The 15,791-nt window shown below is 39.8% G+C and overlaps 3 protein-coding genes and 1 long non-coding RNA gene across 6 annotated transcripts in view; 1 reads left to right on the forward strand and 3 right to left on the reverse strand.

Annotated features, from left to right (window-relative positions):
- Window positions 1–3,137, forward strand: part of LOC119486020 (zinc finger protein RFP-like) — an 18,030-nt gene extending 14,893 nt beyond the window's left edge. For both annotated transcript variants that reach the window (XM_037765913.1, XM_037765915.1), the window contains exon 11: window positions 1,194–3,137. In XM_037765913.1, the coding sequence (XP_037621841.1) occupies window positions 1,194–1,562 (369 nt within the window). In that variant the 3' untranslated portion in view covers window positions 1,563–3,137. The remainder of the gene's footprint in view (window positions 1–1,193) is intronic.
- Window positions 2,631–15,791, reverse strand: part of LOC119486027 (GTPase IMAP family member 9-like) — a 25,744-nt gene continuing 12,583 nt past the window's right edge. The window contains exons 3-4 of the mRNA XM_037765927.1: window positions 11,859–11,865; window positions 2,631–2,858 (exon numbers count right to left, since the gene is read on the reverse strand). Coding sequence (XP_037621855.1) covers window positions 2,793–2,858; window positions 11,859–11,865 — 73 coding nt within the window. The 3' untranslated portion in view covers window positions 2,631–2,792. The remainder of the gene's footprint in view (window positions 2,859–11,858; window positions 11,866–15,791) is intronic.
- LOC119486029 (UPF0687 protein C20orf27 homolog) overlaps window positions 7,280–15,791 on the reverse strand; it is a 13,465-nt gene continuing 4,953 nt past the window's right edge. For both annotated transcript variants that reach the window (XM_037765928.1, XM_037765929.1), the window contains exons 3-6: window positions 14,316–14,452; window positions 12,777–12,930; window positions 9,091–9,216; window positions 7,280–7,531 (exon numbers count right to left, since the gene is read on the reverse strand). In XM_037765928.1, the coding sequence (XP_037621856.1) occupies window positions 7,419–7,531; window positions 9,091–9,216; window positions 12,777–12,930; window positions 14,316–14,452 (530 nt within the window). In that variant the 3' untranslated portion in view covers window positions 7,280–7,418. The remainder of the gene's footprint in view (window positions 7,532–9,090; window positions 9,217–12,776; window positions 12,931–14,315; window positions 14,453–15,791) is intronic.
- On the reverse strand, window positions 10,263–11,719 carry LOC119486030. Its single transcript, XR_005206422.1, has 3 exons — window positions 10,853–11,719; window positions 10,576–10,746; window positions 10,263–10,460 (listed from the first exon to the last, which is right to left on the reverse strand). It is a non-coding gene; the product is annotated as an uncharacterized LOC119486030 (long non-coding RNA).

Here is a 15,791-nt window from a genome sequence, read left to right on the forward strand (position 1 = left end):
AGCGACTTTGACAAAGGCCAAATTGTGCTGGTTAGACGACTGGGTCAGAACATCTCCAGAACTGCAGCTCTTGTGGGATGTTCCCGGTCTGCAGTGGTCAAGACCTACCAAAAGTGGTCCGAGGAAGGAAAACCGGTGAACTGGCGACAGGGTCAGACCCGAGACTCATTGATGCACGTGGGGAGCGAAGGCTGGCCCGTGTTGTCTGATCCAATAGAAGAGCTACTGGAGCTCAAACTGCTGAAAAAGTTAATGCTGGTTCCGATAGAAAGGTGTCAGAACACACAGTGCATCGCAGTTTGTTGCGTATGGGGCTGCGTAGCTGCAGACTGGTCAGGGTGCCCATGCTGATCCGTGTCCACCGCCAAAAGCGTCTACAATGGACACGTGAGCATCAGAACTGGACCACGGAGCAATAGAAGAAGGTGGCCCGGTCTGATGAATCACGTTTTCTTTTACATCATGTGGATGGCAACGTGTTGGAGGTGTTGACTCGGCCTCTCGGGGGGGGGGGGCTTCAGGGCTCTGCAAACTGAGTCGAGCTTGTCGCCTGCAGGTCACCTATGCTGTTACATGCAATGCATGCTGGATATACTGAACTCTTCTTCGCTTCCCTGGAGTCAACGACCACGAGTGGATAGCCCACTGGAACAGTCTGCCATTGCAACTCAAATTGTGTATGTTTTTTCCATACTAACTTATATCGCTACCGCCGGCAAAATACCTCTGCTAATGAAATCCATGCTCTACTTTATAACCACAGTGGTTCTGTTAAAGCATGTGACTAAAATGCCTATTTGGAATACATCAGCCAAGTGTATTTCACCTATGTTTCTAACCGCTAGTTGCCAGGTTAGGTGTCTTTTTCCCCGTTAATCAGAGTGTATTTCACCGGTGTTTCTGACGGTGAGTTGCCGAGACTTGGGTGTGCGACACAACTATGTCATGGCAGGTGTATTGCTTAGGATACAAGGAAGCGCAGTGTCGAGTGCAGAAGTTGTTTGTACGAGCAGTTCTCTTGTTTGTATGAGCGAAAAATTGCAAGCAGCAACACCGCAGGCCAAGCATTCGGCCCGTTCTGAACAGCCATGTTTTGCACGGGCACTGCACTGGTTTAATTTCAATTTAATATTGACCTTACCCTAATAGATGGAAAGTCTGCACTCCTTGCAGTAAACTGTACCCTCTTCTAGGTGGAGGTGGGAGGAAAGACCGACTGGGACCTGGGAGTGGCAAGGCGGTCCATCAATCGGAAGGGCAAGATCACTGTAAGCCCTGCCCATGGCTACTGGTTCCTCAGCCTGCGGGATCGGACCGACTACGCCTTCCGAACAGAGCCCTCAACCAACCTGACAGTCAGCCTCAGACCGTCCCGGATTGGAATCTATGTGGACTGTGATAAGGGACTATTGTCCTTCTACAACGTGGAGGCCAGATTGCTCATCTATACATTCACAGATATTTTTTCTGACACCATCCATGCGTTCTTCAGCCCCTGTACTAATAAATCAGGACGGAATGAGGCTCCACTAATCATTTGCCCTGTTGCAATGACAGAATGAACTGAGCCAACAAGTTAAGGGCATTACAAATGCCTCTACAGGCTTTCATATATGTTGGAAGAAGACTGAGATGCAAAACATACCTCTGGAACAGATTTGATCACACCTGCACTTCATTCCTTCATTGCAATAGTGATGATGAGCAGTTAACTTTAGGCTAAGATGTCACTGATGAGGTTGTTTTATGGGCCAGTGTCAAAATTTTAGATTGAAGTCAGCAGTTGTCAATATTCGGTTCTAACATTCAGAATCTTCGGGTTTGGCCCTATTTAGTGCTGAAAAATTAAGTATTCAGACAGACTGGAGCACAGAGACTCCCTCATCTGAAACCCAGGGCAACACACTAGAAATCAAAATAATTTGATGGATGAACAGTATATTATACATGGCCACAGATAGCTTGTTAACAGCATGGATGTATTTTGAGAACTGGATACTGGAATCCAAGATGGTAGCCCTACCCATTCAATCAATTTATCCAAATTTTAGGCTTCCTCTGGCTTCCATTTTTTTGGGCCCATAAAGCATGCATACTAGAATCCTTCTCTGGCCGAGCTGGTTTAAAGCGTGCACATTAAAGATTTCCTCTGGGTGAGCTGTCTGACTTCCTGTTGGCTCATGTGAGTGGAATTTAAATAATTGACTAACGTGGCTCTTCGAAAGTCCAATTGTATCCAATTCATCTAGTTATTTCAGGTTGTTTCTGTCTGTGATTTGAATTCTTTCAAAAATGATGTAGTAGTTGTAACGTGACACTACTGTAAAAACCTTTTGTTATTATTATTATCAATATTATTATTTTTATTATGTTCGCTTGTATATCGTCTTTATCTTTTAACACAATGGTTTACTGGAGTCTTAATTTTAAACCTACTGATCATCATTTTTACAGTGTGGGTGACGATGAAAGATACCCAAATGAATTTTCTTCCAGCTCACTGTCCACCACAAATTCAAAATGTTTACAGCAGGGTGTTTGTATTCTGTTGTCAACAGCGAACAATTAATTATAGATTCGATTAATATATATTATAGAAGTGACGTGATGATGCGATTTAAACCTTGTTCTTTTTTTTGTCTTTTCTTTCTTTCCATTTAAAATGTTATGTAATGTATCAGTCTTAAGAATCTCCTGTGGTCCTATCTGCTTCTCAAGTGATCCTCTATGGAAATGGAAAGTCTTAAACTTGGGACAAACTTGAAGACCAGCTGAAACCTGTCTTATAAACCTTATGACTGAGTTACTACCCTTGCAAAACCTGCGAGAACGCCAACTGTCGTCTTTAAAAGGTAAAGCTAAAGCAGCATTTAAAGCAGTAGGGGAGACCGGGGGCAATTGTAACATCTCAATTATCTCCAATCAGAAACGAGACAGAACCATGAAACTCATTATGCACATGGTCTGTGATGATCCCTCTCTGCTTGCTAAAGGACAAACTGATGTCTCATACTTATCAAAGTTTCTCAGCCAAGACTCATTTTTGAGGTATAAAAGTAATGTTTTTTTTTATCTGCAGTATTTTCCTCATACAGTCTTAACCTTTAATGTCTATGAATTTAAATCTGTCTAGTTTTGATTACCATTGTGTTGTCTAATATTTGATATCTTTGTCAGATGTTAGCTTTTCTGTTTCTAGCCATGCTGGGTTGCTTTTGTCATGGGTGGTACACTTGGGTTGGATTGTAACGCTGTGTTACAAACGACCCCGACGCCATCAAAATAGTGTCTGACTAAGTAACAACATCAAAATAAATGATTTTTTTTATAATAACTTGTTTTGTGTTCAGTTTAAATGTTTATATAGACTCTATTCATCATGTCCAGTGTTTACGTCTCTTGCCTCTCAATCTGGGGACCGGGGTACACTTCAATTCAAGGGTTCAAAAAGAAAGTAGTGCCATATTGGCTGAAAATCAACACATAGCCTGCTGAAACTCAGATTTAAAACCTGGTTGGAGCCATTTCATTTTTACACATTTTAAACAAGGGGACTTGTGTAACATCTCAAATTGCACGAATCAGAAACAAGACAGAACCATGAAACTTGTCATGTGATGCCTCCCAAAGGACAAACCCATGTCTCATACTTGTCACTGTTTTTCTGCCAACGCTTTTTTTTTAGGTATGAACGTAATTGATTTTTCAATGGATATTAAATTGTTTTAAATATATCTATATTCTTGGTAGTTTATTGTGGTCCTTGGTATATATAGGAAGGTATTACTTGTATTGTTTCAATTGCCCCCGTATGCTGTTACAATCGCCCCCGCATGTTGAGGCAGATGTAACATTTGACTTCTAGTGTATCAATCAATATTCTGACTCTAACATTACTTGTAAAAACATCTGATGACAGTTAACAAGTAGAACACAAATACAAGTTACATAAAAAAAATTGTATCCGAATAACTCAAGAGGTTTTTGAGTAATGACATCAAAACCAATTTTTTTTTACAATTGCCCCCGGTCTCTCCTATAGGGTGCCTCTCTAACATAAGAGGCACCTATGTAATATAAATGTAATTAAAGAGGAAAGTGTACAGTATTCATGTGAGAGGATACTTTATTGACATCAGGTAAACAGACAAATGGTATAGTCCTGATGGGCACAAGTGCAAAAGGACACAGGATAATGTATGGTGTCAGGTCATTTACAACTGGCTGCAGATAAGCTAGCTGCTAACTGCTGAAAACTACGTAGGCCTACGTGATGCAATCAGCTACATTTTCCAGGGACAGTGTCATTAGAGCTGGCTAAGACATCTTTAGCAGGATACATTTTTGTCAGGCCATGTCTTATAGCCTAATCAAATGTCCCTACTTGTGATTAAATAAATGCACTTTCAAGTTACGATAGAGATTTAAGAACGATTCAGCAACTACTGTATGCTAAAGGGTTAGCATGCAGCTGATGATCCACCAAGAATACACACACTATCTTAGAGTTAGCTATTCAAATCAGACAATACACCAAAAACTTGGTCTATCCTGTAATAAATAACTGACACGTTTGGCTGCAGCTTCCGTTTTCTGAAGTTACAATGCGGTAAATAGCCTACAGTAGTCCTAAAAAACAGCCATTAACATATATCATTCACCTGCCCTGTCTTAGTTAATTTGGTCAGGACAGTTGAATTGGTCATACTTCAGTATAAATCATGCAAATAGGCCTAAAGGGGGAAACTGCAATCCTTTTCTCTGTTACAGTATTTACCGTATATTTAAAACAACTTATACCTGACATATTATCATTTGATGTAAGCTGTCTTATACACATGAAGAAGGCTATGCTGATGTCAACAGAACAGGCAAATAAATATGTTTTTATCAATCATAAAATACAAATTTCTCCTTATTTATAAAATATAACATAATATTAAAGATAACAATAATGGCATTTCCTGCCCAATCAGACAACAGCACTTTCTGCTTTTTAAAATGCCACATTAAACTATTTTGATAGTAGTATAATAATATAATATATAATAATTATAGTAGTAATAATTTATTGTGCTGTTTAATACTTTGTAATGCAATGTCTCATATTATACAATTTAAATTTCCAGCTACAATTAAAATACATACAACAGTGTGACAGTGTGGTGGTATGGGAAATCCTCATGATCTCCCCTTTTTTCATTTATGGCTATTTAGAGATACAGGAATAACTTATACCATCATGTCATCTGATAGTAAGGTGTGATGCAGACAGGTGGATTGGTTAGAACGCTGCTGAGCAGTCACAAGTGGCTCTTATTGCAAAGCGTGCCAACGCTGCCACAGTGCACTGTCGTCACCAACGTTGAGTCAGTTTTCTTTACGTGATATATCGATAAGAGGCTGCAATGGGAATAGTATTGGTGCAATAATGAGGTGCAGGCAGTAACATATTTGGTGGCAGCCATGGAATCAGAAGTAAAATAAAAATAACAAACATCACCAAACACCCTCGCCTACTATTGTCTATATTTTAAGGAACCTCTCGTCTGCCTTCCTGCTTCAGTTGGCTTTCACACCTGATGCAAACCGTATCTGAGTACACATGATCCGTGCCCGAGACCACCTTTTCAAGTGGACTCGACTACGGATCGACGAACTGTACTGTACGAAGCGTTCACACTTATCAAACAAACTGGATTTTGGGGTCAAGTGTACCCGGATCCGGGCCCGGGTCGCTGATGTGAAAGTACCCTTCAGTATTTTTCACCCTGGACCCTGTTTTCCCATGTTCCTGTGTCTAAGTGACTAATGGGAACAACAATTTTTGGCGTTTTAATTTTAACGTTCTCTCTCAATACTGGACCAATTTCAAAAAAGTATTGTCCCCACTAGTCACTAATGCCTGGATCAGACTACACGATATCAGCCCGATTATAGCCCGACACGGTCGTCGCAGGGGATCGGGAACGATAAATGAGTGTTGTGTGCGAAAATCGATCCTTTTATCTTGTGTAGTTTGTCATAGTACACGACAACCGACGCCACATCTGGGACGCCCCACGACACCCCGAGGAAAAGTCTAGCATGTCATAATTTTTCGTCTTGACGCGCCTAGTGTGACATCTCCAACGACGTGTTCCTTTGCGTTGACCAATCAGGTGCTCTCTCCAATGCGCAGTCGCAGTCAGGTCACTTGGTAATAAACAAACATGGAGAAAAGGAGGAGGGATGCCAAGTTTGCTGCTGTCAGGTGGGACAACGAAACTGACTGAAGTATGGACAGCCTGTACCGTCCTCTATGTGCCGCCCAGGAGTGCATCCACATCCCTTTTTTCTTTCTTTTCGCAACCAAAGACCACCAGCATCACACACAACGCTTCTGTCGCCATAATTGACAGTTGCTTCAACCGCCTCCCGGATGATGTCTGAACTTGCGCATGATCGTGGAATACGACGTGCCATGATTGGTCGTGGTCATACGTGTAGTCTTGCTAGTCACCCGACCAAGACACTGCAAGAGTTTATGGCGCTGTGATCGTTAGATCTGACATGGTGACCATCGTCAAAGACAAAAATATTGTGTAGTCTGATCCCGGCATTAGACACAAAAACATGGAAAAAAAGGGTCCAGGTTGAATAATACCGAAGTTATCCTTTAACAGAGAAATGACTGGCTAGTTTTGATCAGAAACACTCATCAAACCACTGTTGAAATTATGTGCAAAGATTGAATAACATGGATTATTGCACCATTATCATTGTGTAAGTCTACTGCTTTTCTTGATGTAAATCACAAACAGTTGAAGGTACTGTGTTTTGATGAGTGTTCTTTGTGGTCAATGTTGCACATAGTTAAGGAACAGGGGACATTATGAGGCATCTGCAGCAATCTGACTTTTCCTTGGTTGGGCTGCTGTAAAATATAATATATTTGTAGTTACTTTACAGTCAGTACTGTCTATATACTGTATGCGTGGTGCTGATCATGACTTTTATTTTCCAGGCAGTGGCTTGGCGTGTATGTGTGTAATGTGTAAGCTGGCTACTGTTGAGTGCTGGTTTACTATACCTCCAACAACAGAGGCGCATGGCTATCTAAATTGGATAACAGTTGTCAAATGCCCATACAGAGCTGCAGGCTGGTAGTATTTAAGCTTTTTGGTGGAGGAGCCTCATTATCAAGCAAATATTCTATATGACACAGCATTTTTTGATTGTTTGACCTATTTTCCAAAAAATATTTTGGAATGCCACAATAGCAAAACACAGCATCACAGATGTTTTCCCAGTCTAATAAAACTGTTTCTAATTTGGGGACCACATTTTGGTGTTCCACACTAACACTCAGGGCCCCGACCCAGTCTCTGATTAACATGGTTGTAGATACATATACATTATATGTGTGCATCTTTTCATCACATCCTCTCACGGCTGCCGCTGCTGCTGCTGTTGTGCTTTGTGTGGCCGTGTTTCTGAGCACCAAGACACCTCACCCCCTCCAGCAGCATGGGAGTCCCGTGATGTGGGTCTGTACAGAGGAAGAGAAAGGGATGAGAGGGGACAGTTTGCATTCACTCCTGGCATTTACACTTGTCAGGTGTCAGGCTCAGTCACAGCTGAGTTAACCCTCTGAGACCCACGGGATTGCCCGACTTTACTGTCTTTCAGAGGGGGTAGCAGGTTCAGTTTTAGAGATAGAGAGAAGCTACAGATGTCATATAAAACTAAACAACCTAAGGAATCATGGGTGACAACCATGTCATGCTAGCTTGTCGGGAAGGAGGTTAAATAACACTCCAATTTACACTAAATTTTTGCGAGGAAAAACTGGCATGGCCATTTTCAAAGGGGTCCCTTGACCTCTGACCTCAAGATTTTCTGAACATTTTAATGATCACTTTTAAAGCATTAAATGGCATTGCTCCAAATTACATCAAGGATCTATTGACCCCCTAGGTGCCTGGGCGCTCCCTTTGATCAGCGGATGCAGCTCTGCTGGTTGTTCCCAGATCTCGGCTTTTGACCAAAGGTGACCGGGACTTTGCGGTTAGAGCCCCCCGACTATGGAACACTCTGCCTATTGAAATCACATCTTTTAAGGCCCTTCTTAAAACATTCTTTTAAAGGAAAGTGTTTTTGAATAATTGATATGATGCTGGATTTTATCATCCCTCTCTGGCCATTTTATTCTGCCTTTAAAAAAAATATTTTTTTTCCCCCCCAGATGTTTCTTGTTTTTATGATCCCTCTGTTGTTTGTATTTTATTTTTTGCTGATTTATTGTTTTTTGCTGTTTTTTTGTTGTTGTTCTTTTCTGAAAAGCATTTCACTTTGTAACCTTGTTTAGAAAAGTGCTATAAAAAATAAAGTTTATTATTATTATTATTATAAGATATGTGAATGAAAATGGATTCTATGGGTACCCAAGAGTCTCCCTTTCACAGACATGCCAACTTTATCACAATCAAATGCAGTTTAAGGCAAAAAAAACATGCAGTTTTTTGCAAACAGTATAAATGTGTTATTTTCTCCTATTCTAAAATGGTGTATTTGAATATTTCTGCATACTGGGGTCCCTAAACAGTCTTGGAATTACATAAATTGGGTATCACTGTAAAGCTGAGACTCTTGTGGTTCCAAATGTATTGAAAAAAAAAGAATCTCGATATATAGGTTAAATTGATTTTTTTCCTACCCCTAATGAATTCTTCCAGCAGAATCCTCATAGCTACTCTGATTTCTCCCCTCAAAAACCAGAGCCTCTTCCGTCAAATCTAACTGCGTACAATAACCATTTGCTATAAATCTGTCAGAATTGTGAGTGGTGGTGAAAAAGCTACAGAAACATCTCAGAAAATAAAAATCAGTAACATCTTTGGAAAAACATGTTTGTGTGTATTTGGGAAGTTAACCTGGCAGTGGCATTCAAAGCTTGATTGGCATGTGTCGGTGCAACACACTACATACTCATAACCTGCCTAGAATTTGTATGAGATGTATGCACAGCTTTATTGAGTGTGTGTGTGTGTGTGTGTGCGTGTGTGTGTGTGTGTGTGTGTGTGTGTGTGTGTGTGTGCTAGCACATACCAATGACTTTGGCCTGGAATCTGACCTTCAGACTGCTGCCTTTTCTCCCTCTGGTTACCAGAGTGATCTCCTCCTGTAGCACCCCCTCCTGGTGAGTCCTGTACTCACATGTTACCTTTACTCCTCCTTTAAGAGAGAGAGAGAGGGTTCATCAACATATACATTTACTTACACTTATTTTGTATTTTGCTTGTAATTTTGTATGACCTGTTTAATTCAGTTGCACGGACGGTATGTGTTGTTTCATCAGTAATATGTTGTTACTGATGAAATAGTGATGAAAAAAAAAACCCTCTATGGGAAAACACAGAGTTGCAGTTGCTCGTGGAGCAGTCGCTGCACTGTTAAGAATTTCCCAGTAAAATAACAGTAAAGAGCTGGAAGCAGGGTTGCCATTATTCTACTGTAAAATTAACATTATTATACTGTCGCTGAAATTTACAGCTTTGTACTGTTAATGAAAAATACAGTATATACTGGTTTTTTGATTAATTTCACAGTATTTTACAGTTAATTTACTGTTTAAGGATACATTATATAGCTGTTTTTCACCTTTCTTTTACATTATCTTACTGATTTGTTTCAATGCACTATTTAGGTTGTATTTTTTACATACATTTTAATAAACATTATTTTTTGCCTAGATGAATAGACTTAGCAGGTTACAGACATAGGAATAGTCACACTAAATACAATTAAAGGCACTTGTTAAGAAAAAGGCTATAATTAAGGCTATAAGGCCCAAAATGTCTGTCTCTAGCTGGCTACAAGCACAGAATGCAAACCATAACAACATGTGAGTGAAGAACAGAGCTAATTCACTGATTTTCCAATCAAGTACAATGTGTGAGAAAAGAACATCTACAGCTTATCTTATTGCACTTTATTTTTTATTTGCATATGAAGTTCAACACAGCGCCAACAAAAACCTGACACAGATAACAAACCAAATTTCAGAAGAAATAGCATTTCTGAAGACATCTGTCAATCTTACTAACCTTACTTTGTGGAACAGTTACAGAGAGTTGAGCTATATCATAGAGTTAAAACAAAACTCTGAAATAATATTTTGCCTTATATCATGTAACATGTGAATATACTGAATATATTGCTGAGCCTTAAGGCATATCATGGTACAAATTAAAAAAAAAATGAACATTAAATAAAAAATAATGTGTCTATATACTAATGAGCACCAACACCACCAGACATGTGACATCATGTCCAAGTATGACTATTCAGGCTCTAACAAGGCACATGGATAAGTGTGGAAGTCCAAGTATTGGGCGATAATGGGGGAGTGAGTTACTTTGACTTATGGTCCACTCAAAGACACCAGTTCTCTCAATCCAGCCTTGGTAGCCCGCTGACTGTGTGAGAGAGAGATATATGAGTTCCAACATAACTTTCATTGTAACTTCTCACATACAAAATCAGCATGTGTAGCCCTCATTTCCTCTTATCATGTATGTAATGTAAACTCACCATTTTAAATGAAGTCCCACTCAAGTCCATGAGTCCCATCAGCAGAGTGGATACATGTGGATATACGGTTGTAGTCTTGTCTTGTAGCTCGTGAATTTGCCAGTTTTCTTTGAGAAGACTTTGCCCTGTCCATCCTTGGTGCCTCTCTCAGGGTTTATTCCTACGGTGCACCTGAAAAATGATAGTGTTTCTTCAGGTACTGTGTAAAAATCAAGTTGTGTGAATCACTTAGATTAATGCCACAATAAAAATACAGGTTTTACTGAAAGTATCTAACCTTGAGATTAATTTGAGCGTGCAGGTGTAGAAGGTGGAAAATAATGCAGCAAGCCCCATCAAGAAGGTGGGCTGGATCCCCTCACATATGAAGTGGCCCTCAAGGCTGACCATCCAGCGCCAATAGCTTCCTGCTGTTTCACCTGAAACTTAGAAAGAATTTTCCTCAGTCAACTTCATGGATTTTTAGTCAATGTTTGAAATGAATTGTGTTGAGTGGTGTGCATTACTGGTTGAGAAACCGTTTTTTGATCAATTATGAATATTCTGACCATCTGATCTATAGAACATGTGGTTTTCAGATATCATTCAAAAACACTAGTTAGCTAGTAAATAAACTTGCCTTCAATTTTGTATCTGCTCTGCTGAATTACCACCCAATAACCAACGTGCACTGAAGTCTTAATGTTACTTTAAATGTTGAAGGGACTTCCATAGACTGTAAAATGTATACACCGTCGTTATGCATGAATTCACTGGCAAAATACATGTATCAGCACATTAACTTAGATATTAACTTGAATACATAGAAATTAAAATGAGCTCCTTGTGTTGTCCGATTAATGTGCAATCATCTGTGAAATTCTAGCTAGCTGTTGAATCCCTCTATCATGACATGCACATATTCTGTAATGCAAACTAACTGGAAACATCACTGATAAACTTTGCACAGATTTATTAATTAAATAAAATTACTACTCACCAAATAATCAGTAAGATGGGGATGGATGAATAAAAGAACGGATCCAGCCTCACATGTGCAGATCAGGTGAAATTGCTCTTCCCAGAATTCAAAAAATACTGCATGAAACTGTTATTCATGATACTTTAGACAGTTGATCAGCAGTAAAGTGCTGTTTTTTAAGAATACATTATAGTTCAGTTAAAAAACGGCCTATGAGTGTAATTTAACAGATTTTCTTTTGTATTAACAGTAAAGCACTGTTTTTAGCAATAACAGGTTAATACTGTTGAAATTCTGCTGTAAATTAACAGCAATTGTTTACAGTGTGGCTATACGAGGGGGCAGGATATTAGCTCACTCTGCCAAAAAACTACAAAGATATTTAAGTGGCGGTAGGCCTAACCCTAACCCCAATTCCATAATAATCTTTCAGCATATTGTAATTTAAGTGCTCTAAGAGTAGACTTCTGCACCTCCTCATGGCTCTGTTTTCAGGCTTTAAAAAATCTAGCCTGTGACGGGAGACTTTGACCAATCCCAGGTCATTTCAGAGAGAGAGCGTTCCTATTGGCTGTGCTCCGGCTGGTGGGCGGTGCTTGGTATTTCCTCAAATGATCTCAACATGGCTGCCGGATCACAAACTTTCTCATTTTACAGCTAAACAGTACACTACACATACAGTAGTATGCCTGTTTTAAATTTAATTTAAGTTACTCGCTACTCGAGTAATTTTTTAAGTAAATACTTTTGTACTAGTACTAGTATTTTTTTTGCAAAGTACAGTTTTTGGCTACCCTACCCACCACTTGACTTGTGTAAATTGTTTTCATTAATTTATACTGTAACTATTAGATAGCGTACAGTTTATGGTTTGTGTTTCGGGTTTGGGGGCGGCAGTAGCTCAGTCCACAGGGACTTGGCTTGGGTTCAAGTCCCCGCATGGACCAAGTACTGACTGTGGACTGGTAGCTGGAGAGGTGCCAGTTTGCCTCTTGGGCACTTCCCTTGAGCAAGGCATCAAACCCCCCAACTGCCCTTCATGGGCAGCCCCCTCGCTCTGACATCTCTCAATTATTGCATGTGTATAGGTCCTGTTTGTGCATGCGTGTATGTATTTCGGTCCTGTGTGTAATGTGTAAACTAACTTCTTAAGCTAAGCACTCATTCGATGGTTGCCTCACTACAATGAAAATAGATGCAGCAAACTGAAAAAAAATGCTCTGTATGATCAGGGCCTTACCCTCCAGTGTGGAGTTAATCCGATGGACCCGGAGGCTGGGAAACTTCCGAGTTGGAGAGGAGGAAGGAAGACAGGAGAGCTCTTTGCCCAGTGTGGGGACATCTGGGACGGTGAAGACAATCTCATAACAGTTGTGGCACTTCAGGAAACCGGCCTGGATAGAGGAACGACAGAGTACAGGCAAAGAGTAGGGTTGTGAATGTAAAATCTACGATAACTACAGCTGTCCGATAGATATAGTGGAGAAAAAGGTATGAAGCCTAAATATACCTCCAATACCAATACCTCCAAACTGTAAAATAGATTGATACTGGATTTTTGAGGCAAATACCAATATAGATATTTGATAGTTACAAAAAATTGGCTATGTATATATTGGCCTTTTTTTCCTTTTACATTAAAACATAAGAAACATTTTTTATGAGGTCCCCTTTAATTAGTTTCCCTCCTCCCCCCAAGAGTTATTAATAAGACATATGTTGAACAGGACTCTTTGAAGATGAAAAACTAAGCTGCCAGCGGGCTTCTGCCAGCGCATCAGTCGTTACAAACTCATGCTGTGAGGCCAACAATTCAAACCCACAGAACATTATCTCAACGTTACCAAAGATAGGCTGAATTTAGGGAAATGTGTATGAAATGATGCACAAGACATTAACCTCTTAAGCCCTAGGTTGCTGGAAGGTGTGGTTCGCCTAGACAGACATACCCAAAATAAAGTAACATCAGTAACAATCAGTAACATTGTGACTGTTACTATGCCTGAGTAAATTGTGATGAACCAAAGGAAAACTTTAAATTTTTATCCTCGCCTAAAATGTTTTCTAGATTAGACAGTGGATAACACCATTAGAGCAATGATGTCATGCACAGAGATGCCACTGAATTCATTCAGCAACTCCTTGACTACAACTGTGCCAAAGCAGATATAAATAACACAAAGCACATAGATTCTACAAAGGTTTTAGGCCACTTGAATACCCAAAGTGTGGCAAATGGGTTTTCTACCTCTTGAAAGGGAATCTGGCTATAAAATACTACAGATATCCACTACATGAGGCTCTGTGCACACAGTGGAGCCTTTGGCCATGACATTTACCCTGTGCATCATCACATTCTACCACTGTGCACAGTATAAAGTCAATAAAAAAGAACTAAATTGAATAATTTTGACTCCAAACGGAGTAGTTTTATTATAATAATGAAAGATGATCAAGAAAAACTTAGATAATAACAAATAAGATCCATAACAATGTAAAAACACTATGAGAACAGGGAGAGTGAACCACAACAGGGAAGTTGCCGGCCAGACAGCTACATAAAAGCTGACACTGAAAAACCTCCGTAAAGCCGAGGGGAGCTGCAAATTCAGCAGATAATTCTAGGTAGGTTCATCACTATGTGACCCCTTTAACATTGTCGCATTGTTTTCACATCGACATCCGTTACATTGCAATTATAAAAATATTGATTATAGCTGCATGCATATGATGGGCCATGAAACAGACCCTCTAGTTCCATGTACACACACAAACACACCTTGACCAAGTAGCTGCCATCCTTCTCCAGGATAGCAATGAGACTACAGAGGTTTGACTCGTCATCTCTCCGCGTTGGAGAGCCTGGGGGCTCGTCGTCGTCAGGGAAATGCACCCCGGTGCCCTTCGAGGTGGAGCCTGGTGACGGAGAGAAAATGGAGTTTTGTTGGGTTTTTTTAATTATATTTTTATTGACACTTAGCAACAAACATACTTCCATAAAATAAGTTACAGACCCTGTATACATACAGTACATCACCCACCTATGTCTGTCTAAAGTGCCTTGTTTTAAGATTCGTTATCTTTTCAATATCACACAATCATAGATTTGCAAATAAATAAAATCTGGCCTGTGGGGTGTTACATAGTTCTCCCAGTTCTCCCAGCGTGACACAAATAATTCCAATTTATGGTTACCATATGCTGTTTTCCTCTCCATTTTGTAAATGTCCATTGTAATGGAGAAGATCCAGGTTTTAAATCATCCAGCAATCGAGGCAAGCACAATTATGGAGATGTGATTATAAATAATGATAATCATATCTTGATGTTGCAACAAAGCAGAAACAGCAACATGAATTTGAATAAATGTTTAATGAATTCCTGTAAAGCAGGAAAGTGAAGATGCAAAGAGAGCAGATTTGAGTCAAAAGAAACATCTGGATAAATGAATAGCATGCCCACTACTTCCTACTGGACAACACCACTGTCTAGGAATGAAGAAAAACAGATGCAATTGTGCATTACAGCTCAAAAACAGCACAGACATTAAAGTGTTACATGAAGGCAGAGCAGTCAAACATTAAAAATAGAGTCTAAGGATAGACCCAAATGTTCTCCCCCATTCACTGTTGACATGTTGAATTTCAAAACGTTACAAGTGAGCTGATAAAATGTGGCTGTATAGGCCTCTATCGGTAGACAGTAAACAGTAAACTGCTGAATATCAGTGTTGGACATTTAAAAAGTATTTCTTGATAGCCTTCGTATATGTATAATGCATCCATTTAGAGATAGTTCTGGAAATAACTGCCATTGAACATTTTAGCATGCTTTATTTCATCCTCAAATTTTGTCCCTGCAGACGTTTTGAGCATGGATTAAATAATATTAAAGGCTTGACTATCCAGCCCTGTATCATTGGTTATTGGACTGAAAAAAATGTTTGAGATTTCAGACTTAAAAGCTTATTTCACTTGGTGCATTGAGCTGAGTAACGTTAGTCAACGACAAAATAAAACTTTCTCTGCCGTTTTATTTGCTGGGGTTGGCGTTGGTGACGGCCCAGGATTTGGGTTGCTTTCTTTGTTAAATATCTTAAGTAGGCAGAACGTTTTTGGGCACGATTGGGCAAAAAAATCCCATAACAACCTTTCAGCATATTTCAAGTGTTCTGTGAGATAACTAGACTTCTGCACCTCCTCATGGCTCTGTTTTCAGGCTTTAGAAAATCTAGCCCGTGACGGTAAACTTTGAC

Source organism: Sebastes umbrosus, chromosome 3, assembly GCF_015220745.1.
Source record: "Sebastes umbrosus isolate fSebUmb1 chromosome 3, fSebUmb1.pri, whole genome shotgun sequence".
NCBI lineage: Eukaryota > Metazoa > Chordata > Actinopteri > Perciformes > Sebastidae > Sebastes > Sebastes umbrosus.